This window comes from Mastigoproctus giganteus, chromosome 3 (assembly GCF_048544385.1).
Source record: "Mastigoproctus giganteus isolate SK-2022 chromosome 3, ASM4854438v1, whole genome shotgun sequence".
NCBI lineage: Eukaryota > Metazoa > Arthropoda > Arachnida > Uropygi > Thelyphonidae > Mastigoproctus > Mastigoproctus giganteus.
In genome coordinates, this window is record NC_143577.1 from 55,534,270 (window position 1) to 55,560,902 (window position 26,633).

General features: G+C 38.8%; 1 protein-coding gene across 2 annotated transcripts in view; it reads right to left on the bottom strand.

Moving 5' to 3' along the window:
- The window catches only part of Cyfip (Cytoplasmic FMR1-interacting protein Sra-1), a 425,647-nt gene that overhangs the window by 373,015 nt on the left and 25,999 nt on the right, over window positions 1-26,633 (bottom strand). For both annotated transcript variants that reach the window (XM_090369296.1, XM_090369295.1), the window contains exon 2: window positions 10,134-10,352. In XM_090369296.1, coding sequence (XP_090225422.1) covers window positions 10,134-10,349 — 216 coding nt within the window. In that variant the 5' untranslated portion in view covers window positions 10,350-10,352. The remainder of the gene's footprint in view (window positions 1-10,133; window positions 10,353-26,633) is intronic.

Sequence of the window (26,633 nt, forward strand, 5' to 3'; positions counted from 1 at the left end):
AGTACAATAAAATGGTCACACTACAAGAATAAGGCTATCTTCATTATATCACATCTCATAGGCAATTTGTTAATGAAAACAAGCATAAATTTTGCTGAATATTTTAAAAATTGCAATTTTAACATAGTTTTTTATTTTTAGTCAAAAAAAAAATACTCTTCGTAACCTTCTATATTACGACAGCAAGATGGAGAAGTCAAATCAAGTAAAATATGATCAGATACGCATTTATCTGATAATATTGGTCAAAGTAACACTTGCACATACCTCAAGCGTTCTTGTTTGTTACTGAAAGAGAACATATTACCAAGATGTTCTGAGGGTAGAAACATTTCAAATGAGCGGACAGCTAATGCTAGGGAAGCAAGCTTAAATAACTTTAAGGGGTGTGTCAGGGTAGTTAACTATACAAGAACACTAAGTCCTAATTATTTATACAGTAATGTCAGAAGTGTCGTCAATAAAATGAGTGAATTCAAACTGTTGACATGATAGGGCTTACAGGAACGTGCTGCCACCCAGAGATAGCAGATTATGAGTTTTAGTACAGCATGTATAATGTATTTAGGAAGGATAGGTAAGATAGAAGGGGTGGTGGGGTCATGCTTCTTATCAAAGCGGCCTGAGCATGGCAAAAGCTTTCCCGGATTCAGATGTTTCGCATGCTAGTATAGAATCTGTATGGTGTGAGATTGTTGGAAGTAAAGGTATAATGAGAGTGGGAGTAATCTACAGGACAGGTCATTGTGAAGATTATGAGAGCCTTTATATGCAAATGAAATGGGCAAGTACAAAAATCACCCATAATAAGACATTCATGTCTTATTATGGGTGATTTTAATTTGCCTCTAATTGATTGGAGCAAATGAGAAGGAAACTCCACATGGGGGACTAAATTTTTAAATCAACTAGATGATTGCGATTTGTATCAACATGTCAGGGAAAGTACTAAGAAAAAGAATACTCTACACCTCATCATCACCCACAACCAGATGACCTAATAGGGCTGACAGTACAGGAACCAGTAGCAGGAAGTGATCACAGAGTTCTATGATGTACGTTACAATTTCAGGAAAGAAAATTACAACGGCTTAAGATGATACATGGCTTCTATTAACTGGGTAGATAGCGCACAGAGAGCAAATACAATTGCATTATGGTATACCTTTAAAACATTAATCACAGAAACCTTGAATGCTTATATACCAGCATCCTCCACAGGACCTATTGAATGGGCACACCACCCGGTGAATTTAACTGACCGATTGTCTAAAATTTAAGCATTTCTCGTGGTACCGTATGGTACTGCTCACTGATCTCGATCAACATTAATTCGAACATACAGCAATACCTCGCACAGGGCGGCTTCAATCAGTACAGGATTCACTATACTGTGGTTTATAATCTGTGACTGCAATTGATTATCAATTAATTTCGTTCTTAGTCTACCTCATTACTATTTGTATTTATTATTTTTCTAACTAATCATGGATAATTATTTCAAATATAAAAAAATCCTATAATACCCACGTATCATTATTTTTCCCACTGAAACTATTCCCCCCTTTAGTGTTGATTCAGTCGGTGCAGTAGTTTTTTTCCAACGCATTAACCACACTGTGCAAGGAATTGCTGTATTATGTGATAAAGGTCAATGCGACAGGAGCATATAATTTTAAATTACGCAATTAATTTTTGCTCTGGATTGCTTAAGTCTGGATTACATTTATAAATAACAGAAAATTTTATAATATTACAGAGTATTACACTTCCCCACCCGGCTGGCAAAATTATCTGTGGAGAACACTGTATGCCATTAAAAAAAAAGACTCCACAATGAGGATTCCAAGTTGGATAAATAATGAAGTTGCCAGATTACTTGAGCAGAAAAAGACAGCATAGAAATGTTGCTTTTTTTTTTTTTGCTTTTTTTTTTTTTGGTAGTTGTTGGCGCATAGGCTTCTGTGGCCATAATGCACCTCCCAAGGTTTTTGCAGTACTTTGATCGAAGCCCGAGGCGGGAATCGAACCCGTGACCTTTGGGTTGCCAGGCAAGCACTTTACCCACCCGGCTAGCCCGGTCGGCTAGAAATGTTGCAGAGCAATAAAAAGTACTGAAGCCTAACAGCTACAAATTGATCTGAAATAGTGTCACAGAAAAGGTTAGGCTGGCATAGGCAGATTATGAGAAATCACTGGAAAAAGAAAGCAAATAGGGGGGGGGAGGATAAGGAATTCTTCACATATATAAATGCAAAGAAGAGGACAAACCAGATCGGACCCTTATGTAATGATGTGGGATAGTATTAGATACCCCAGCTGAAGTTGCAAATGAACTCAACACTTACTTTGCATCAATATTTACAGAAGAAAAACCCTTTTTAAGTCAATGAGAAATTATGGGAGCGAAGTTGAAAAAAAATGTAATTAATAATGTTGAAATTTCACGTGTTTATTTAATGAAAAATCTTGAGCCCACAGGCCAGTAAGGTTTCTGGGGTTGATGGCATATACCCTATAATCTTAGAGGAAGGGGCAAATGAGGGCATTGAAACATTGAGGCTAATTATGAGGGCATCACTGGACTCGGGAGTGATTCCATTGGATTGGAAAAGTGACAACACATCTCCAATACATAAGGGCGGTTCTAAGAGTGATGTGGGAAATTACCGGCCAGTTAGTCTAACTTCAGTAATAGTGAAAATCATGGAGACAATGATCAAGGGTGGAATTCAGGATAATTTAGATAGAAATTGAATTCTGAAGGATACACAGCATGGTTTTGTAGAAGGAAAATCATGTTTAACTAATCTGGTTAGCTATTTTGACAGGGTCACTCAAGAGCTGGACTTAGGGAATAATTTCGACAGTGTTTATTTGGATTTCAGCAAAGCATTTGACTCAGCCCCACCTGAGCAGTTACTTTATAAGCTGGAACAGGTTGGAATCGCAGGGGAAATCGTTAGATGGATAGCTGGATGGCTTCGGGGCAGGACGCAGAGGATTCTGATAAATGGTTATTGCTCAGATTGAGTTGACATAAGAAGTGGGGTTCCCCAAGGATCAGTATTAGGACCACTGTTGTTTTTGATTTTCATAAATGACATCGATGAAGGGATGGAGGACGCAATGTCTAAATTTACAGATGATGTAAAGATTGGTAGAGTAGTTAACAAGCAGAGCTTCTTCTGTCAAGCAGAGCTTCTTCAGCATGACCTATATAGATTTCAGACAAGGTCAGAAAAATGGCAGCTAGCTTTAATCCAGCAAAGTATAAGGTATTATACCTGGGGAACAATAACCCCAAAATAACTTAATCACTTGGAGTTGAACTAAAACCGCTAGTGGAGGAAAGGGACTTGGGTGTTGCGATACAGTCAGACATGAAGTTCTCCGAGCATTGTAGACTGGTTGCAAGGAAGGCCCATGGTGTCCTATCAATGATTTATTGAACAATTGCTAGTAAAAATAAGGATGTCATAATCCCGTTATATAAGACTATTGTTAGACCACACTTGGAATACTGTGTTCAAGTATGGCAACCACACTAAAGAAAGACATTGTGCTTCTTGAAAGAGTCCAATAACAGGTAACTCACTTGGCAAGATGGGCAAAAGGGCATCCATATGAGGAAAGACTTCGAATATGTGGGTTGCAGGGCCTGGAAACTGGGTACCTTAAAGGAGACTTAATTGAGGTGTTTAAGGCTCTGAGAGGCATAAGCAAAATTTTCACAGTTATAAATGATTCTAGAACAAGGGGCCATAATGTCAAGTTACGGGGAGGGGGAAGATGTTTAGACTGAATTGCAGGAAGTTTTATTTTAGCCAGCAAGTTATAAATTACTGGAATATGTTACCTACATGGGTGTTCCAACAATCAACCACCCACTGGCTGAAGACAAACTTCTGCATATCTATCTTGCAACCATCCTCCTTCATTTTGAAATTATGCCCCCCTCATGTGTGTAGTCTCAGCAAGTGGAAGAATGCCATTAACATTCAGCTTAGACAATCCATAGCAGTGTACTATGTCCAACAGTATCAAAAGCTTTCCTGAAATCCAAGTATACAGATTTTTCAGTGCTTTGCAAGATATATGGGTGGCTGTGAGGATCTGGAAGACAACAAGTACTGCATATAACTAACAGAGCTTTAAATCCCAGAAACAAATGAAAAGTTTCACACACACCCTTTACATCTAATTGTCAAATGGCTTAAAATTATGGCAGGGCATTTGTGCAAGTCTCATTCCATACTTATGACCAAAGAACAAAAGCTGCTGTAACTTGACTTGAAGCATGCATGTTCGAATCAAGCTGATTCAAACAAGTAATGAATCATGGTGTTTCTAACACAATCCACAAAGAGACAATGCATGGAATGGCAACCAACAATTTCATTTTCAAAAATCAAAAACCAAAGTGATATTGATCACTTTCTTCGACAGCACGGAAACGAGTTGCAAGGAATTTGTTCCATCAGGTAAATCAATCAATAAGGAGTACTAGACACAAGTTTTAGATCATTTGTTTAAACAAATTCCCTGAGTAAGGAATCAATTACTAGAAAAATGAGCTGCTTCCTGTTACAAGAAAACACCAGGCCACTAGGTAGCATTCTGAACTAATTATCAAGGAGCTTTTCACAAAATGTGAGACTGTGGAGATAAACTATCCCACCTCATACCTAATTCATCTTATCTAGACTATTACTATTCTGTTTCTATGCTATTCACCATGCGGAAAGGATGTTAATTTTACAGTGCAAAAAACATTACAAGAAAATAAATAAATAAATAAGGCAATTCAGTTTAACCGGTAAGAACAGTAACTAAGTTTAAGTAACAACAGTAGCTTTCGAGATTAAGTATCTCTTTGTTAGCTGTGAGAATAGATACATAAAATATAAAACTTTACAAATGGAATGTGCAGAGTGCGGTCATGTTGAGTAAAAAGGAGAGCACGTGCACGAGGATACTAAAGCATTTGCTGGGCAGAACTAGGCGATTGTACATGCTGAGCGCCAACGTTCATCATGCTGCAACACTACAAACTCCATGATTGGGTGTAGCCACACACTTCTATTGCAATTAAAAATGCTATGACAACCAGATATGTGCAGTGACTTGAGCCACAGTCATTGATGGTAGTGGTGGGATTGAGATCGTGTTGCATCGACGAATAATGTTCTGCAACTGCAGAGTGTGCAGAGTCAGCTAATCGAATGGTCCTTTCATGTTCTGAGAAGCGGTACTGGAGCCTTCTAGCAGTTTCTCCCACAATCGTGGCATGTAATGCAGTATATCACACCACTGCATAAAAGAAGGGGGACGGGTGTCTTCACCCTTGAGACAAGAGATCATAATCCTCTACCAGGAAGTTGCAGGCACTTGATTGGGTACCCACATAAGATCTTAGAAATGAGATCTGAAGCGCCCGGATAATATGGGATGTAAGCGGTAGATGTTGTTTCATTGCTGTGGTGGGGGGGCCTCGGACGTGCAGCAAGCTCACAGGCTTGTAGGTTGCACTTGTGGAAGACATGGGTAGGATAACCACAGTTGGTGAGGTCGGCTCTTACCTTAGAAACTTCGTTGCGCCTGGCATCCATGGAGCTGGAATGACTCCGGGTTCGAGAGAGTAGTGCGCAGACAGAACAGGTGGCAGGAGGCATGCCCTGACTTGTAGTTGGTAAATTGGCCAGATCACATGGGCTTTTGGTATACCGAACTTTACAGATGTGAGCCTACATCTGGAAACTTCACATGCAACTTCCCATTAGAGGATTGCGATTTCTTTTCTCAAGGGTGAAGACACCCGTCCCCTCCTCTTTTACGCAGCAATGCAATATACAGCATCACATGCCACAACTGTGGCAGCTGCTATGTGGGAGAAACTGCCAGAAGTCTCCAGGACCGCCTCTCGGAACATGAAATGGCCATTTGATTAGCTGACTCTGCAGTTGTAGAACATCATTGGTCGATTCAACACGACCTCAATCCCAGATGTAATACCGTGGTGGTTGATCAATCCCGCCACTACCATCAACGACTGTGGCTCGAGGTTCAAGTCACTGCATATATCTAGTTGTCACAGCATTTTTAATTGCAATAGAAGTGTGCAGCTATACCCAATCGTGGAGTCTGTAGTGTTACAGCATGACAAATGCTGGCACTCAGCCTGTGTACACGCCCTGCATCAACAACAATCACCTAGTTCTGCCTAATGCTTTAGCATTCTTGTGTACACACCCTCCTTTTTACTCAACATGACCATGCTCTGCACATTCTATTTGTAATGTTTTATATTTTATGTATGTATTCTCACAGGTGACAAAGAGATACTTAATCTCGAAAGCTTCTGCTATTATTTAAACTTAGTTACTGTTCTTACCAGTTGACTGAATTGTTTATTTATCTATGGAACCAGTACCACAGGTCTCTTCAATTTTATTACAAGAAATATGATAGAGGAATTGATAGTGATACTTGATGCTTAAAAATTGTTTCCAACAGTTCTATAAGTAGTGACAAATGGGCCTGGAGTACTGGGGTCCATAGTTTAATAATTTCAAATAGATATTTACAGTACAGTCAGTTATAAAATATAAGTACAAATTCAGTAGCTTTCGGAACACATGTCCCTTTATCAACTGACAAATTTGAATACATTACAAGCAAAGTGTGGCACGTTACTCATGCGTCATTGTTGTAGCACGGACGTGTGCTGCCTTACGCCAGTGATCATCCATCAATAAAACGGTTGTCTCTAGGATGGGATGTATACGCATGCCTTTCTGGCGATTTAATGCCTTAGGGTTGTTTATTATGTTTAGTGACTCTAGCCATAGGCGGTGGCGAAAGTGTCGCGCGTGGTCCACTATCTCAAAGTCGCGCTTGGGATCAAGATCGTGGTTGGTAGCCCAAAAATGTTCTGCAAGCACGGACTGGTCAGTTTCGGCAAGCCGGATTGCTCTGTCGTGTTCCGTGAGGCGATCCTGGAGACGCCTCGATGTCTCACCTACGTAGCAACTGTTACAGGCCCTACAGGTGATACGGTACACTACATTGCTGCGTAAGACAGGTGTGACAGGGGTCTTCACACTGGAGACAAGTGAACGTAGGTTCCTACCGGGTAATTGCACACATCTGATGTTGTAACTTCTCAGGATCTTCGAGATACATCCTGACACTCCTGGATAGTACGGAATGTAGGCGGACGATATGCCGACTTGCTTCGGAGGTCTTGGGTTGGAAGTAAGTTCTTGTGCCTGTAACAGATGCTTGTTACAGGCACAAGAACTTACTTCCAACCCAAGACCTCCGAAGCAAGTCGGCATATCGTCCGCCTACATTCCGTACTATCCAGGAGTGTCAGGACGTACCTCGAAGATCCTGAGAAGTTACAACATCAGATGTGTGCAATTACCCGGTAGGAACCTACGTTCTCTTGTCTCCAGTGTGAAGACCCCTGTCACACCTGTCTTACGCAGCAATGTAGTGTACCGTATCACCTGTAGGGCCTGTAACAGTTGCTACGTAGGTGAGACATCGAGGCGTCTCCAGGATCGCCTCACGGAACACGACAGAGCAATCCGGCTTGCCGAAACTGACCAGTCCGTGCTTGCAGAACATTTTTGGGCTACCAACCACGATCTTGACCCCAAGCGCGACTTTGAGATAGTGGACCACGCGCGACACTTTCGCCACCGCCTATGGCTAGAGTCACTAAACATAATAAACAACCCTAAGGCATTAAATCGCCAGAAAGGCATGCGTATACATCCCATCCTAGAGACAACCGTTTTATTGATGGATGATCACTGGCGTAAGGCAGCACACGTCCGTGCTACAACAATGACGCATGAGTAACGTGCCACACTTTGCTTGTAATGTATTCAAATTTGTCAGTTGATAAAGGGACACGTGTTCCGAAAGCTACTGAATTTGTACTTATATTTTATAACTGGGTATACTGTAAATATCTATTTGAAATTATTAGTTCTATAAGTGATCTCATAAGTGTGAAGGCAATTACTTTAAAAAACATTAAAAGCTTTTCTAACATTTGGGTTTCTGTAAAGAATAGAACTTACCACTGGACAACTTAATTGTTAAATCCTATAAATGAAACAGATATGAAGGCAAGTGAGGCTCCTGGACTTGATGGCATATACTCAGTAATTTTCAGGAGGCCGCAAGGGAGTGTATAGTACCATTGAAGTTAATTATGAGGGCATATTTGGACTCAGGAGAGATTCCTTTGGATTGGAGAAGTACCAACATATAACCAATATAAAATGGCAGTTCTAAGAGCGAAGTTGGTAACTACAGATCAAATAGTCTGACTTTGGTGGTAGGGAAAATCTTAGAAACAATGATTAAGAGTGCAATCCAGGGACATTTAGATAGATATGGCATTCTGAATAACACCAATGGTTTTGTTAAGGGAAAATCGTGTTTAACTAACTTAGTAAGCAATTTTCCCACAGTTACTCACAAGCTGGATGTAGGGAACAATTTTGACTTAGTTTATTTGGATTTTAGCAAAGCATTTGACTGGATCCCTCATGAGAGGTTACTGGATCATCTTGGAATCCTGAAAAATTCTAAGATGAACTGCTGGGTGGTAGCAGGGCAGAAGACAGAGGGTTGTGATTAACGGATATTCTTCAGACTGGTGTAAAGTCAAAATGGGGTGCCCCAAGGATCAGTTCTTGGACCACTGCTGTTTCTGAAACAACATCGATGATGGGACTGAAGGCTTGATGTCAAAATTTCCAAATGATGTAAAGATTGGTAGAGTAGTTAATGATCAGTACCAAGCAGCACTCCTTCAGGATGAACAGGCTGCAAGAATGGTCAGAAAAGTGGCAGCTATGTTTTAATGCAGCTGATTAAAAGGTCTTACACTTGGGAATAGCAACCCCAAAATAAATTATAAACTTGGTGGGACTGAATTAAAAACAACAGATGAAGAAAGGGATCTGGGAGTTATAATACAGGCAGATATTAAGTTTTCTGAGCAGTACAAATACGTGGCAAGGAAAGCCCATGGTGTTCTATCAAAATTTTATCCAGCATTATCCTGCAGAGATATGGAGGTCATAATCCCACTGTAGAAAGCAGTTGTAAAACCATATTTGGAATACTGTGTTCAAGTATGGAGCCCTCATCTGAAAAATGACATTGTGTTTCTTGAAAGGGTCCAAAATTCAGGCAACTCACATGATGGGCAACCATAGGAGAAAAGATTCTGAATGTGTGGGCTACAGTTTGGCAACCAAGCATCTCAGAGGTGACATAATTGAGATTTATAAGGCTCTGAGAGGGGTTAGTAAAATGAAAGAAGACAGAATTTTCACTTTTATAGAGAATTCCAGAACTCATGGGAATAAATTCAAATTACAGGGGAAGAGGTTTACACTAGATTGTAGGAAGTTTTCTTTTAGTTAATGAATCATTGATCTCTGGAACAGGCTGCCTTCATGGGTAGTTGAGGCTGACAGTTTGAATAAATTCAAAGTTCAATTGGATAGTTACCTATGTGAGGAAGGAAGCAAATAATTTGTATTTTCTTATTACTCTTTTTTTTTTTTTTTTTTTTTTTTTTTTTCAGCCAGTGCAGCAAAAGCCTCTGGCTTCCTTGCACTGTATGGTTATTTTTACTACTATTACTTCTAAATTGCAACACCCTGTATATAATATATATATACATATCACATTTTCCTTACATTCACTCTTTCAAGAAGTTGTGTTCTTGAAAGAGTGAAGCCTATTGTACCATCAGCACAACTACCTATTGCTTCCTCAATAATCAGTTAAATAATAACAAAATAGGTTATAATCAATGATCTGTTGATATAAAAAGCAGAGACTAAAGTGTTTTTACTTAACACTTAAGCAAATTAGGCAATTTAAAGCTCTTATATAAAACTATTAGAAATACATAAAATAAGTGTAGGGGGTTAGATTTCACTTAAAAAATCAAATTTTAAATTTGTAAAATGAATATTCCATTAAAAATTCACAAATTAATAAATACCACTACTGACATAATATTTGTCTTTAAATTTACCCTAAAGTATTACTATAATTCCTGATGAAATCAGATATAAAAAAAGTTAACTTACCAGTTCTGCATGAACTGTAGCTTCTTCAATATATTTGGCAACACCTGTGACAAATGCATTTCTATCTTCAAAGTTTGTATCAAAATTTGCATGATAAACAATGCTGCAAGGCTGTGCTTCTATGCAAGGCTGTTGATCTGGAAGAGGCAACTCATCCAAGACATCAACATTTGAAAGAGCATCAGCTAAGGTCACTTTCTCTGCTGCCATACTCATTGACTACATAGAAAAATGTGAAAAGAAATATATTAAAAATACTGAGCAATATATATTCATGACAATGTGAACAAAACTACTACTGTGCAAAGAAAGTTGCGGAGAATCATCTATAAACAAATTACAACTGCTACATATTAATAAATTTGATGAATTTGAAGTGCTTGTTAAGACATCCAAGGCAGATATTGTTGGGATATCAGAGACTTGGTGTCACTCAGATATAAGGGATGCAGAATTGGAATTTGGGGAGTAGAATGTGTACAGAAAGGATAGAAAAGATAAGAAGGGAGGAGGGGTTATGCTGTTAGTTAAGAAACACAAAATCTACAGCCATGCATCCAGTTGACATAGATGGACAGTGCAATGGTGAGTCAGTTTGGTGTGCAATAAGCACTGGGAAAGCAAAAATGAGGGTAGGAGTTTGTTATAGGCCTAATGACTCTGATGAGTACAAGAACAATTAGACAGAGAAATAGAATGGGCCAGTAAATCAGAGTGTCTTATAATGGGGGATTTTAACTTCCCAGATATAGACTGGAACTTGTGGGTTGGTCACTCGCACACTATCAAGGCTTTTGTGGATTTATTGGATGATTATTTTCTACAGCAGCATGTTAGAGAGGCAACAAGAGGGAGTAACACTCTTGATCTGATTTTCAGCAGTGATTATTCATGCATTAAGAATTTACAGTTAAAGGAACCACTAGGTGGTAGTGATCACAGTGTACTGATGTGGGATTTACTTAAAGATATAACTACCATCATGGGTAAAGGGAAGGGTTTTTTGCTTTTGTAAAGGAGACTACAGTAGTCTCAGAGATTTTTTAGGTTCTATACAGTGGGACCAACTGATGATGTTACCAACAGCAAATTGCAAATGGAGAGCATTCAAGGAAGTAATTTTGGAAGCTACAAGGCTTTTTGTTCCAACTAAGAAATACTACTCTAGGTTTAGGCCCAAATGGATGCAAGATGATGAACTAATGAGACTTGTAGCAGAGAAGAAAAATGCGTGGAATGCACATAAATTGTCAGGTGACACAAAAGCCTATGGCAGATACAAGCTAGTCTGTAATAAAGTCACAAAGGAGGTTAGGCAAGCGAAGGCAGATTATGAAAAATCTTTGGCAAAGGATGCAAAGAAAAACAGAAAAGACTTCTTTACTTATATAAACTCAAAAAGGAAGGGAATGAATCAGATTGATCCACTTGATATCAATGGTTTGACTGTAGATGATCATTCTCAGATAGCTGCTAAACTAAATGAGTATTTTGCATCTACATTCACACATGAGAAGTTATTCAAGGAGGAGAGGGCCAGAAGTTTATCAAACAGGAAGTTAAATGATTTTGTAATAACTGAGAAGTTAAACATAAGAAAGTCACCTGGGGTACATGGGATCTATCCAGTTATATTAAAGGAGGTGGCAAAGGAAGTAAGCAAACCCTTAGTCATAATTATGGAGCATCCTTGGACTCGGGGTAAGTCTCCATGGACTGGAAATGTATCTCCAATTCACAAAGGGAGATCAAAGGGTGACACGAGTAATTACAGACCTGTTAGTTTGAATTCTGTTGAAGGGAAAATAATGGAGTCACTAGTTAAAGAAGCATTGCAGGATCATCTAGACAAGACAGCAGTAATAATTGAGACATGGCATGGTTTTGTCAAGGGGAAGTCGTGTCTGACCAATTTGATTGGATACTATGATGTGGTCACAAAGGAACTGGATGCAAAAAATAATTTTGATATTGTATACTTGGATTTCAGGAAAGCTTTTGATACTGTTGCACATGGAAGACTACTGTACAAACTGGAGCAGTATGGCATTGGTATTGTACTGCTTTACGTGGTCTAATGTTATTAGTGGTCTCCCTCAGGGTTCAGTTGTTGTTGTCGTTATGGAGGCTTAATGGCACATAAGCTGCTATGGCTATAATGTGCCTATTCACTTATTATTTTAAGAGATGAGGAATTTCCATAAAATCAAAAGAAAATTTGAAATCAGAAATTATTAAAAAGTCCAGTTTGCTTGAGGAAGTCAAAAAATACAGAAATATTTGCCTTATCACCAATGAGATTTTCAAGAGTTATTGGTTTACGATTATTTATCAGTGATATCAAGGATGAAGCTCTGTGTTGTTTATAGTAGGGGCAGCCAATGAGAATACGTCTAACAGTCAAATTGTTAGAGCAATGTGTACACTGTGGTGGATCACCTCCTGTGAGTAAATAAGGATGTGTCAGATGAGTATGACCTATTCTTGCCCTTGAAAGGACTACTTCTTCTCGTCTCTATGTACGGACACTGGAACGCCAAATTTTTGGATCTTGTTTTAACTGAAAGAGTTTATTATTAGTCTGAGAGTGCCAGAGTGCTGTCCATTGTGATAGGCAAGCAGCATGAACGGTTAGTACATAATCTGATGCTGGAACAGGGATATTGGTTAAATCTAAGGTAGTTGGATTTTTTGCAGCTTTATCAGCCAGTTCATTACCTAAAATACCGGAATGGGCTGGAATCCAACAAAAAGTGACCAGTTGGTGGCATTTTTGATTTGTAGTAACAAGCTTCTGATTTCATCTAGAACAGGGTGAACTTTATCTTCGGAATTACTTAGCGGCATGATTGAGCTGAGGGAATCAGTATAAATAACAGATTTTAAAAAACAGTCAGAATATAGATTTTCTAAAGCAAGTTTTATTGCATATAATTCAGCAGAAAAGATACTAAATTCTGATGGAAGGGATACTGATACAACTGTATTTCGAAACACTGCAGCTGCTCCAACATTTGAATTAGATTTAGAGCCATCTGTATAAATTTGGTAGAAATCAATATATCTTTGAATGTGAACATCATGAATTTGTTTGACATTTGTTGCTTGCAAAATATTCTTTCTCCATTGGCAGAGGTAAGTGTCACATGTTGGAAGAGGAGGAGGAGCCCACGGTGGTTGAGTAAAGGTTGGTATCTGCTGTACGGAAAGGATGGAAATATTCCAAACCTGAGCCAGTTCAAGAAGGTGAAGACCAGCTGGTTTAACTATGCTGGGTTTGTTTCTGTATAGGTTTTCTAACGGTGGGTTTAAAAGGTATGACTGAACTGGATGAGAGGCACAACTTTGTATCTTGACAGCATATTTCAGTAACAGTGTTTTCCTGCGTAAAGTTAGTGGGGGCTCGTGAGCTTCAATGTAGAGACTATGTGCTGGCGACGTTCTGAACGCACCAATTGCAATTCTCAAAGCACTGTGTTGAATAGGATCAAGCCAGCATAATGCACTCTTTCTGGCAGAATCATAGATGGGAGCACCATAATCGAGATGGGATCTGATTAATGCCTTGTACAACCGAAGCAGGGAGGTACGATCTGCACCCCACGTTTGGGCGGATAAAGCTCTGAGTATGTTTAACTTTTTCAGACAGGAAATCTGTACATTTTTAATATGATCTAGGAAATTTAATTTGTGGTCAAGGATTAGTCCTAGAAATCTGATGTTAGTAGCGATTGGGATGGAGACATTGGAAATTTGAAGTTCAGGATCCGGATGAAGTTTTCGTTGTCTGCAAAAATGGATTGCAGTTGTTTTCTGCTGAGAGAGTCGGTAGCTGTTGAGGCTGGCCCATTGTTGTATTTTATTTAGTGATATTTGAAGCTGTCTTTCAATAGATCTCATGTTTTGGGAATGGCAGGAGATGGAAAGTTCATCTGCATATAGATAAGTCTCAATTGTGTTTGGAAGCTGTTTGGTGATGGAATCAATTCTAATAGCAAAAAGAGTGGCACTCAATACCGATCCTTGTGGAACACCTTCTTCCTGAATGAAAGTTGAAGAGAGGGCATGTTGGTATCGAACTTGAAATGATCTAGTACGTAGAAAGTTCTTAATAAATATAGGAAGGTTGCCACATAGTCCGAGAAAGTAAAGATCACTAAGTATGCCATGGCCATGCCTCCAGTCGGTATCAAATGCCTTCTCTATGCCTATTGAAACCATTACTAGATGTTCATGTTTGACAAAAGCATTATGGATGGCAAATTCAGCCTTGACCATAAGATCTATACATGACCTGTTTTGACGAAAGCCATATTGACTATGGCTCATTAGTTGTTCTGACTCAATGATCCAGACAAGCCTTCTGTGGATAATTTTCTCAAGGATTTTACTGAGGCAGCTTGAGAGAGATATGGGTCTACAGCTATAGGGGTTGGATGGATCTTTTCCAGGTTTCAGGAATGCCAAAACTGTAGAGTGATGCCAAGAAGGTGGAAAAACATTTTCTAAAAATATGCGATTGTAAAAAACTAGGAGGAGGCGCAAAGCTTTGTCATTAAGATGTAGCATGACATAATAAATCCCATCTGGTCCAGCAGCACCATTGCGGGCTGTTCTAATGACATGTAACAGTTCAGAATATTGCAGAGGTTTATTATATGGGAGAAGGCGGAAAGTTTCAAAATTAATACCATGCTTTTCTTTAGTGTTTTTAATTCTTTGGAATGAGGTAGTATAGGCTGATGTTGCTGAGATTTCTGCAAAAATATTGCCCAAAGCATTGGCTATATCTACAGGATTAGATAGATCTTTCCCATTCCAGGAGAGGATTGGAGAAGGTATGGTAGGAAACTTACCAGACAGCTGTCTAATTTTTTTCCATATTATTTTGGGATCAGTATTTCTGTGAAAACTGGATGCAAAAACGGGTCCAGGATTCTTTCTTTGCTTGCTTTTGTATGAAGCGTGCTTTTGCCCTTAATTTCTTATAATTAATGTGACTGACTGTGCTCGGGCACTGCCGAAACAAATTCCAGGCTTTATTTTTTGCTCTCTTTGCTGTGGTGCATTTGTCATTCCACCAGTAATTATAATGCTTTCGGCCCGGCGGATTTGATAGTGGTATCGTGTCTTTAGCCACGATAACCATTTTAACGTTTAACCATTTTCGGTGTTCCAGCAATGGATTCCAAAAATCTTTAGATGACAAATGGTGATAATTTGCCGACAGGCTGGTTGGAGAGCGAATGTATTACAAGGAAGTTTGGCATCTCATTGCACTGCACTTCTCTTCGGAGCCTTTTTGGTTGGTTCAGGTCATCATTATTTGGTTTGTCTGGCCTTGAATTGGAAGGCTCTACTGGTGGATAGTCATTTATATCCATCGTTACTCCTTTTCGCCCTGGAGGATAACTTTTCCCCCAGGTTACTAGCCGGGGAGGCAGAAGCAGTGCCGCTCGGAGGCCAAGCGGTTGAAGTGTTAGTTAATTAGTAAATATAAATAGAGGAAAATGTAAAGAAAGGTGTATTTCCTTTCTGTGTTCTACTTGTTACTCTTCAAGTATAGAACTGTTTTTAAATTAAGACTGTTGAAAGAAATGTGAACTTAAGTCGCTTATCAATAGCACTTCATGAATCGCAAGAATATCGCTTGGCCTCGAAATACGCTTGGCACCCGGGGCCTCAGGGTTCAGTGTTGGGTTCATTGTTGTTTTGTATCAATGTCAATGATATTGATGAAGATATATGAATCTTTATATCTAAGTTTGCAGATGATACAAAGGTTGGCAAAACATCTAGGCAATTTACAAGAGTAAATTGCCTAGATGTTTTGCTGCCTGTTGAATATGCCAATAATACCAATGCTTGGATGACAGCTTCTTTATTTGAAGATTATCTTCATAAATGGGATTTGAAATTGGATAAGAAAAACAAGAAAACTGCATTGGTTTTGGACAACTGCCTAGCTCATCCAAAGTTGACTTCCAAAACATTGAATTAGTTTTTCTTCCTTCAAATACCACATCACTGATTCAACCTCTCAACCAGGGAATAACAAAAACCTTTAAGACCTTTTATAGATCGGATATGAGGCAAAGAATCATTCAGTCTATAGATGAAACATCATCCGATATCGCAAAGCAGATAACTGTTCTAGATGCACTTCATATGACAATGAGTGCTTGGAATGAAGTTTCCGAAACCTGCATTAGCAACTGTTTCAAAAAATGTGGATTAATTATTCATGATGGGCAACTAAATCACGATACTGATCACACTGAAATGCCTGAAGACATGGGTGAACATGAGTTTAATGATTAGGTGGATATATATGGTGATCTACAAGTTACTACAGCTTTAACAGATGAAGAAATTTCCCTGTCTGTTACTGATAATTTTGCCAAGGAGGAGGAGGAAAATGAACCCGAACAAATTCCAGTTACAAAACAGCAAACTCGTGAAGCTACAGCCATCCTAAGGAGAGCGTTGAAAGAAACTGGTGCAAGTAATCGTGAATATAGACTTTTATACAATACTGAAAAAACTATAAATAGACTTTGTAATGATAATTTAAAGCAATCTAAAATAAGTGACTATTATAATCATAGAGGGGAACAGGTATCCTGTGTGTTATCAGACACTCAGCCTAAAACACTGATGGATCCAATATCTCTATTACAGAAGATTTAGGAGAAGTCCAGTTGGCCTGCCTCCCTAAAACCAACTCATGCACACCTTCTCGATGGTAAGCCCTGTTATGTCACTTAGGTGGCAACGAACGTGTAGAGTGGTTCTCTTCAAGACGCCTGGTCAGAGTGAAGAGGAAAAGACCAAACCCTCCAGCATGAGAGCACAACAATACAAATGGCCCTCAGTCCCCAGCAGCTTTCACTCTCCCTCTTACGGCAGCGAGAGGATCAGAGTGGAAGCAGAGGGTGCTAAGAATCTCTGGGTACGACCAGGCTGCCATGCACGGAAACTGAACTTGGCCTGTTATAACGTACGATCACTCATCGGTGAAGACAGGATATTAGAGCTGGAAAAGGAATTAGAAAATGTGAATTGGAATATCATCGGTTTGGCTGAAACAAGAAGAAGAAATGAATCATTTATAAGTTTATCAAGTGGAAATCTGCTGTACACCAATGGAAACAGTGAAAGGAGTGAAGGTGGAGTTGGGTTTCTGGTCCATAAAGATTTTAAAAACAACATTTTGGAATTCAAAAGCACATCACCAAGGGTGTCAAGACTAATACTCAAGATTTCTAAGAGGTACAAGCTAAAGATTATAATGATTTATGCACCAACATCGAGCCATGATGATGAAGAGGTTGAAGAAATGTACACCGAAATTGAGAGTCTTCTAGATGAGCAGAAAACCCACTACATTATAATGGGGGACTTCAATGCTAAGGTTGGAAAAAGGCAAAACAGCACAGAAAGAGGAACTATAGGAAATTTTGGAATTGGTGAAAGAAATAAAAGAGGTGAAAGACTTGCGGAATTTGCAGAATCGGTTGGCAGGGTTGTCAAGGACACTACTGACACTATGCTGCTGCAACAGGATCTGGAAAGGTTGAGCAGATGGGCTGAGAGGTGGCAAATGAAGTTTAACATTGACAAATGTAAAGTACTACACATGGGAAACAGCAACCCCAGAGCAACGTATCAACTCTGTGGTACTACACTGACAGTGGTAGAGAATGAAAGGGACTTGGGGGTGGTTGTGCAGGCAGATATGAAGTTCTCTGAGCAGTGCAGACGGGCTGCAAGAGTAGCTCATGGAGTATTGTCAATGATATACAGGAATTTTTCCAGCAGGGATAAGGAGGTGATTATTCCATTGTATAAGGCAATGGTCAGGCCACACCTAGAGTACTGTATACAGGTCTGGAGGCCTCATTTCAAGAAGGATGTAGAGCTGCTGGAACGAGTACAGAGAAGGGCAACAAGATTAGTGAATGGAACAAAGAGGTGCTCTTACGAAGAAAGGCTTACGTTTTGCAAATTACATTGTCTGGAGACTAGGCACCAGCGAGGTGATCTGATAGAGGTGTATAAAGCCTTGAATGGTTTAAGCATGCTCAATGCTGATGGGATTCTTCCTCTAGCTCAGAAAAATCACCTGAGAGGGCATAAATTCAAATTGAGGAAAGACAGATGTAGGATAGACGTGCGGAAATTTGCCTTTAGCCAGCGGGTGGTTGGTTGGTGGAACAGACTGCCATACCTTGTGGTGGAGGTTGATAGCCTAAATAAGTTTAAGGCTCAGCTGGACAGGTATTTTGAACGAACAGAGGGGTGAAGTGGAAGTGGGTTTTTTTTTTTTTTTTTTTGGCTGATGCTGCATAAGCTTGCTTTCTTGCATCAAATGCCTCTACTAATGCTAATGCTAAATATCTCAAAGACTGTCAGTAATGAACACTTTTTTCAAGAAAAGGGTGAACAGAAAGTGGACATGGAAGAGTCCAAATGGATTAACAACTAATGAAATCGACTTCATTCTCACTAACAGAAGATATATTGTGAATGATGTTACCGTCCTGAATAAGGTAAATGTTGGAAGTGATCACAGAATGGTAAGATGTACACTTGATATAGATGTAGGAAAGGAAAGGAAAAAACTGACTCGAGTAAATAATACAAAGGTCTTTGAAATAACAGAGGAGAAGAAAAAGCAGTATGTACTGGAACTTAAAAACAAGTTCGAGCTTCTGTAGACTGCTCAGGACCAAGATATCGACGAGGAATATTACAACTTTCTGAAAGTGATAAAGCCCAAGAAACCTATAGGGAAACAGAAATCCAAAGAAGAAAAAATTAGTCAAGAAACACTTGTCATGATGAACCGAAGACGACAAATGAAGAGCGAGAAAAACACTGACATGGAGAAAATTGAGTATACTGAGTTATGCAAAGCCATTAGAAAGAGACTCAGAGAGGACATAAGAAGATTTAACACAAGAAAAGTAGAACAAGCATTAAGGGAAAACAAAGGATTTAAATCAGCAGCCATGAGCAGTAATACAGAAAGACAAATGATACTGAAACTGAAGAATAGCGATGGTGTACTTATAAACAGCAGAGAAGGCATAATTCAAATAGCAGAAGACTACTATAGAGAATTATACAAGGAGCGAGGGAATGATACCAGCAGTGGGGAAGATGGATTGCAAAGTAGCAACACATACGACATACCCAATATTCTTCCTGATGAGGTAGAACATGCATTGAAGAAAATGAAGAATCGGAAAGCCCCGGGGGAAGATGAAGTTACTGTAGAGTTGTTAAAATTGGGAGGAAGAGACATAACACAAAAACTGGCAAGGCTCTTCACAAAGTGCATTAGAAAAGTTGTGACGCCTAAGCAGTGGAATAATGCAATCATAGTTTTGCTGCATAAGAAAGGAGATAAATCAGAAATTGGAAATTATAGACCAATTAGCTTGTTATCCAACATCTACAAGTTGTTCACAAGAGTCATTACTAACAGATTAGAAAGAATACTTGATGAGAATCAACCGAAAGAGCAAGCTGGCTTTAGAACAGGATTTTCAACTATGGATCACCTTCACGTAATATCACAGCTAATGGAGAAAGCAAATGAATATAAAACACCATTATGCCTGGCATTTGACTCCATACAGCATAAGGCAATGTTTCAGGCACTGGAAAGACAAGGCATAGATACCCCATATATTATGATTTTGAAGAAAATATATGAGAGTGCTACCTCCTTTATTAGACTAGACAAAGACAGTAGCAAATTTAAAATCGAGAAAGGAGTTCGACAAGGAGACACAATATCTCCGAAGCTGTTTACTGCTGCCCTTGAGGAAGCTTTCAGAAGATTAGACTGGTCGCAGAAAGGAGTCAATGTGAACGGAGAGTACCTAAACCATTTACGATTTGCAGATGACATTGTGGTCATAAGCCACGATCCCAAAGAATTAGAGGAAAATCTTAATCAGTTATGCACAGTTAGTAAGGATTTTGGACTAAAGATGAATATGGCTAAAACAAAAGTAATGATGAACAAGTATGCCACGGAAAGGGAAATAATGATTGAAGGAGCAGTAATTGAAAAGGTGGAGTCATATACTTATCTGGGACAAGTTATTAGCTGTAATAATGATAAATGGCTGGAAGTCAAGAGAAGAATAAATTTTGGATGGATAGCATTCAGGAAATATAGTCACATACTGAAGAGCAATATCCCAGTTTGTCTGAAATGTAAAATAATGAATCAATGTATACTCCCCACCATGACTTATGGAAGTGAAACTTGGGCACTCACCAAAAGAATGGAAGAGAAGCTGAGAACTACACAGCGAAGAATGGAACAAATTATATTGGGAATCAGACTGTTAGATAAGAAGAGAAACACATGGATTAGGCAGCAAACTCAAGTAAAGGACATTCTTATCAAAACTAAAGAACTAAAATGGTCTTGGGCAGGACACATAGCTCGAAGACATGATGACAGATGGACTAAGAAAATAACAGAATGGTACCCAAGAAGAGCTAGAAGAAAACCTGGAAGACAAAGGCGGAGATGGATAGATGAAATTCATGAGTTTTTGGGTAGTAAATGGATGACCAATGCTCAAAACATAAGGAACTGGAAAGTTGCTGGAGAGGCCTTCATCCTGCAGTGGATTGAAAATGGCTGATGATGATGATGATATAAGTATAAATTCATTTTTATTGAATTTGGGTTTTTTATTGAGTTTGTTTGGAACGTAAAAATTGGAATATTCTTCCAATTTTTACATATCATTTAATTTGTAATAAACCTTTGGTAATAAAGTGTAAATTTGTGCTTTATATCTTTATTTTTATAGCCTCTAGAATAATATTTGTTAATTTTCGCTTATTAGAATTGCCGTTTATTAAAATCAAAATTCAATTTGCAAAGATGATCACTATAATCGGCACTTCCTGTATATGTATGTATAAAATTATAAAATACATTGGTATTAATTTATGTTGTTGTTATTGTTGGAGTGTTGATCAATATATGAAAGGAAATAGATCTAGATGTGATATATAAATTAATCGTTTTTAAATAAGTAAAAAACTAATAAACTGGCCATATCTCCAAGAACATGAGTTAGTTGCAGAGATTCATGTAAGTTAAGCAGTGATCAGCAGCCCCCAAGATTAAAAAAAAAATTGTCACTGTGGAAGTTGATAGCTTAAATAAATTCATTCAAGGAGGAACTGGACAAACGTTTAGAGGAAATGGTCATGTGAAATTGTTTTTTTTTTTTTGGCTGGTGCTACATAAGCTCATATGCTTGCTTTCTTGCATCACATGCCTCCATTACTACTACTACTACATTTATTTTGACATTTTTTGCAATTTCATTATTAATGCACGTGCAATTATTTTGTTCTGTTCGGCCAAGAAGAACCATCCTCTGCACATGCTATGAGTGAAAAAAGGTTAGAATTTTACATGACTTTGGGAGGAATTCAAGCAAAAATCAGTCGTTGGGAAAAAAAAAAAAAAATTATATAAGAGGGGTAGTGTTTCATTTGTGTTTAGTGAAATAAGTTTAGGTCTTTACACAACTTTGGGAGGGATTCAAGCAAAAACTGGTCATTGGCCACACGTGGTATTACTTTTTGTTTCTTGTTTTGAAAAAAAAATTTGCAGGAACCAAACTACCGAATTGTATGAGGGTTACCTGTACTGTTAGTTTCTCATTAAATCATCATTAAGTCTGTCCTTTCTGTACACAATGCACTCCCCGAATTCCAATTCTGAACTGCTTATATCTATGTGACCCAATGTCTCTGATATCCCAACAATATCTGCCTTTGACGTCATGATCAGCACTTCAAATTCATCAATTTTATTTACTATACTTCTAGCATTAGTGTACATGCAAGTACACCTACACTTGTTCTTATTCTTATTTACCCTAACACAGCCCACCCATGTATTTACTTGTTCCATGATGACTCCCAGCATCTCTTGAAGTCCCCAGCAACTTGCTTTCCATGCGGCTGCTCATTCCAATAGAAGCAGTGCAAGAATCACTTTTGCCTCTGCCTGCGGCCACTGTTAACCTTTTAGTCTGTGTATTCCCCCAAGCTAGCAGTTTACTGACTCACCTAACATTGCCTCAATAGCATCAGTAAATATTCTTGCACCCTTTCTATTTGAGTGTATCCCATCTCTGTAGAAGCAGTCTCTCCTGTTAGCAAGCACAGACCACACTGAAAAATATTCTACCCCATGAGCCTTGCACAATCTTTCCAGGGCCGAATTGATTGACAAGGCTCTCATCATATACTCCCTCCTATCGTGTCTTGGGCAGAATTGCAGACACTTTCAAATTTAACCCTAACTCGCGACTTTTTTCCAGCATTAACCTGTACTTGTTAAGTAAATCTGCAGATTTCTTACTCTTAAAGCCATTAGTGCCAACGTGTACAACAATATTAAAAGATGATATCTGCCCTACAACATCATTAACTTTTGCCCCTGGCAGACATACCCCGGTCCTGTTCCACCTATCCTTTTTGCATAATATATTCCCCATCTCCCTGACAATAGAGTTACCAACAATAACTAGTTCCTGCGGTACCAGCGCATTCTGCCTTGGAGATTGCCACTGTGTTGTCTGATGCACAGGAGTGAGCTCTGGAACGTAAAAATTGAAAAATTTTTACGTAAAAAAATTGGGCAGCTGAGAGCTTGATGGGCCCTCAATTTCTTCGAGGGCATTTACCTACACCTCAAACTCTCATAGATGCCCATCAGAACGCCAAGTTGGTGCTAATATCTTCACAGTCTCTGCACATAGTGTGCACGCACGCACGCACCCGCACACACAAAGACCCTGCACCTAGCGCGTGCACACACACACTTCTTGGCTAGATCATGTCCTGTTCTAGACAGGTCTGTAAACATTTCACATTTCGCGAATTGTTTTAGACTGTGATGCATTGGAGAATTGCCCCATTCAGTTCTTCCGTGAGTATAATTTAATTAACAATTAAGTTTAATAAGATTAATAAATTTTACTGATTAATTGATGATACTATACTAATCTAACAGATTTCTAATACAGTGCTACTTTTTTTGCTATCTAGTTTTACATTACACCTTTTACGCTATTCCGTATCGTATAACAATGGCGGCAAGTTACAAACGTAAAATCTACAGACACTAAGTATTAACTTTCAAAAATCACTATCTAAATTCAAAAATAAACCATGGAGCTTGGCTAGAACTATAAAGCTACTTATAGAATATAATTTAGTATAACAATCAAGTCAATAAAATGACTAAATATAAACGAAAACTTAGCATTCGCCAGAACTGCAAGAGTCTTGGTCAACATGGTAATAACCTTGTACCCAAATTCTAATTTTTTTTTTTTTTTACCTTCCACTTTGAGGAACCTTGCCCTGCTCAAACAGATTCAACTTCTCAAATATCCACTACCAATTCCTTAAATGCTGATCTCCAGGTAATTCTCCAGTGGAACAAAAAATAACAGCTGATTTCAATCCTATAAAAAACTGAGTCCTATCTTAATTCTTCACAACAATGATTCTTCTGTTCTTATATTTATCTCTGATAACACAAAGATTCTAGACAAGATCTCATATCTCTATTAGAGATTACCCTGACTTCTAATCTCTATTGCCATAAGTACATCATACATATTGCTTCCTCTGAATCTATGAAACTGGGTTTTCTCTTTCACTCTCAATATATTACTTCTTCCAAATAGCTGCTCACTTTGTACAAATCTCAAATCCATCCTATCAAGGGATATTAGTAGTAAGTAGTAGTAGTAATAATGGAAAATAATGCAAGAAAGCAAGCTTATACAGCATCAGCCAAAAAAAAAAAAAAAAAAAATCTACACAGTTCACCCATCTGTACCCTCCAAGAATTTGTCTAGTTCTTTTTTAAATTTATTCAACCCATCCACTTTCTCAGCAGATCAAAGCCTGTTACAACAATCAACCACCCACTGGCTGAATGCAAACTTCCCCACATCTAACCTGCAACCATCCTTTCTCAACCTTGAATTTATGCCTCCTCATGCATGTAGTCTCAGCAAGTGGAAGAATGCCATTAACATACTCAATTCATAGCAGTCTACTATGTATAGTATCAAAAGCTTTATCAGATCTTCCCACAGATGACTCTCAAGATGCTGCAATTTGCAGAAATGATTGATTGATTGATTGATTGATTTATGAGTTCTTGGCACAAGAGCTACTGTGGCTAAAATGCACCTTGAAGGTTTTATACAGCAGTTCTCTTCGTGCAGAAATGAAGCTTTCTAGGAAAGAGCAGCCTTTTGTTCATTTCACCAGACTGGTTGCCCTTCTCTGCACCCATTCCAGCAGATCAACATCTTTCCTAAAGTGAGGACTCCAAACCTGTATACACTACTCAAGATGTGGCCTAATGATGGCCTTATACAAAGGGGTAATCTCCTTCTTATCCCTGCTAGCAAGGTTTCTGTATATCATTGACAAAACCCCTGAACTTTTGTGGCAACATGTCCACACTGTTCAGTCTACTGTACATCAGACATTTCACGTCTGTCTGCACAATTACCCCCAGGTTTTTTTCATTCTCCACTATCCTGAACATAGTACTACACAACTGATAAGTTACTCTGGATTATTGCTACCCATCTGCAGTACCTTGCATTTGTCAATATTAAACTTCAACTGCCATTTATCAGCCCATCATCCCAATTTTCCTAGATCTTGTTGCAGCAGTAGTTCACCCTAGTGACTGTCATTAACAATCAGCCAACCTTTGTATCATCTGCAAACTTAGCCATTAACCCTGATATACGTTCATCAATACATTGATAAAAATTGAAAAAAAAAAAGAAAAAAAAAAACAATGGGAGCAGCACTGAACCCTGGGGAACTCCACTAATAATATTAGTCCACGAAGAACAGTGCCCACTGATAACTTCTCTGTCTTCTCCACTTAACCATCCCTTTATCCATAGCAGTAACGTACCCTTAATTAGCATTAGCAAATGCACATGATGCAAGAAAGCAAGCTTACATAGCATCAGCCAAAAAAAAAAAAAAAAAGAAATACACCCTTATTTCACTGATCCACTCACTCCAAATGTTTGCCAAGTTCTGCCTTGAATCTATTTAAGCTATAACTTCTATAAGAGCAGATGAAAGTTTGTTCCACCAATCAACCACCCACTGGTTAAGAGGCAAACTTCCACACATAAATCCTACAACTGTCTTTCCTCAATTTGAATTTATGCACTCTCAGACGATCATTCTGAGCAAGAGAAGAATACCATCAGCTTTGAGCATGCTCAAACCATTCAAACACGCAATCAGATCACCTCGCAGGTGCCAAGTCCCCAGATACTGTATTTTTGCAAAATTTAAGCCTTTCTTTCTAAGAGCAACCTTTTTTCCATTCAATAAAATTGTTGCCCTTCTCTAAACTCGTTCCAACATCTCTACATCCTTAAATGAGGCCTCCAGACATGTATACAATACTCGTATGGCTTGACCATTGCCTTATACAAGATGATAATCACCTCCTTATCCCTGCTAGAAAAATTCCTGTATATCATTGACAAGACACTATGAGCAGACTGTCTGCTCTGCTTGAAAACTTCATATTTGCATGCACAATTACCCCCCAGATCCTTTTTGCTCTCTACCACTGTCAGTGTAGTACACACAGTTGATACGTTACTCTGGCGTTACTGCTTTCTATAGGCAGTACGTTACATTTGTCAATGCTAAACTTCAGTTGCCACCTCTCAGCACAAGTGCTCAACTTTTCTAGATCCACTTGCAGCAGCGTACTGCCGTTAGTGTCATTAAAAACTCTGCCGACTTTCATACCATCTGCAAACTTGGACACTAAGCCTGATATACCATCATCAATATCATTAATAAATACAGAAAACAACAATGGACCCTGAGAGACTCCACAAATAAGATTAGTCCACAAAGAGCAATGTCCATTGACTACCACTCTCTGTCTTCTCCCACGCACCATCCCTTTATCCATAACAGCAATTTGCTTCCAATGTCACACTGCTCCAATTTGTGCAGCAGTCTTCCATGTGCAACAGTATCAAAAGCCATTCTAAGATCCAAATATATGATATCAAAATTATTCTTTGCATCCAGTTCCTTTGTGACCACATCATAGTATCCAATCAGATTGGTCAGACAAGACTTCTCCTTAACAAGCCCATGCTGTGTCCAAGCTATAACTGAAGTCTTCTCTAGATGATCCTGCAATGCTTTTTTAACCAGTGCCTCCATTAATTTCCCTGGAACAGAAGTTAAACTAACAGGTCTGTAATTACCTGTGTCTCCCTTTGATCCTCCTTTGTGAATTGGAGATACATTTGCGCATCTCCAGTCCATGGGTACCTCCCCTGAGTCCAAGGAAGCTCTCATAATTATAGCTAAGGGTTTGCTTACCTTTGCTGCCTCCTTTAATATAACTGGATA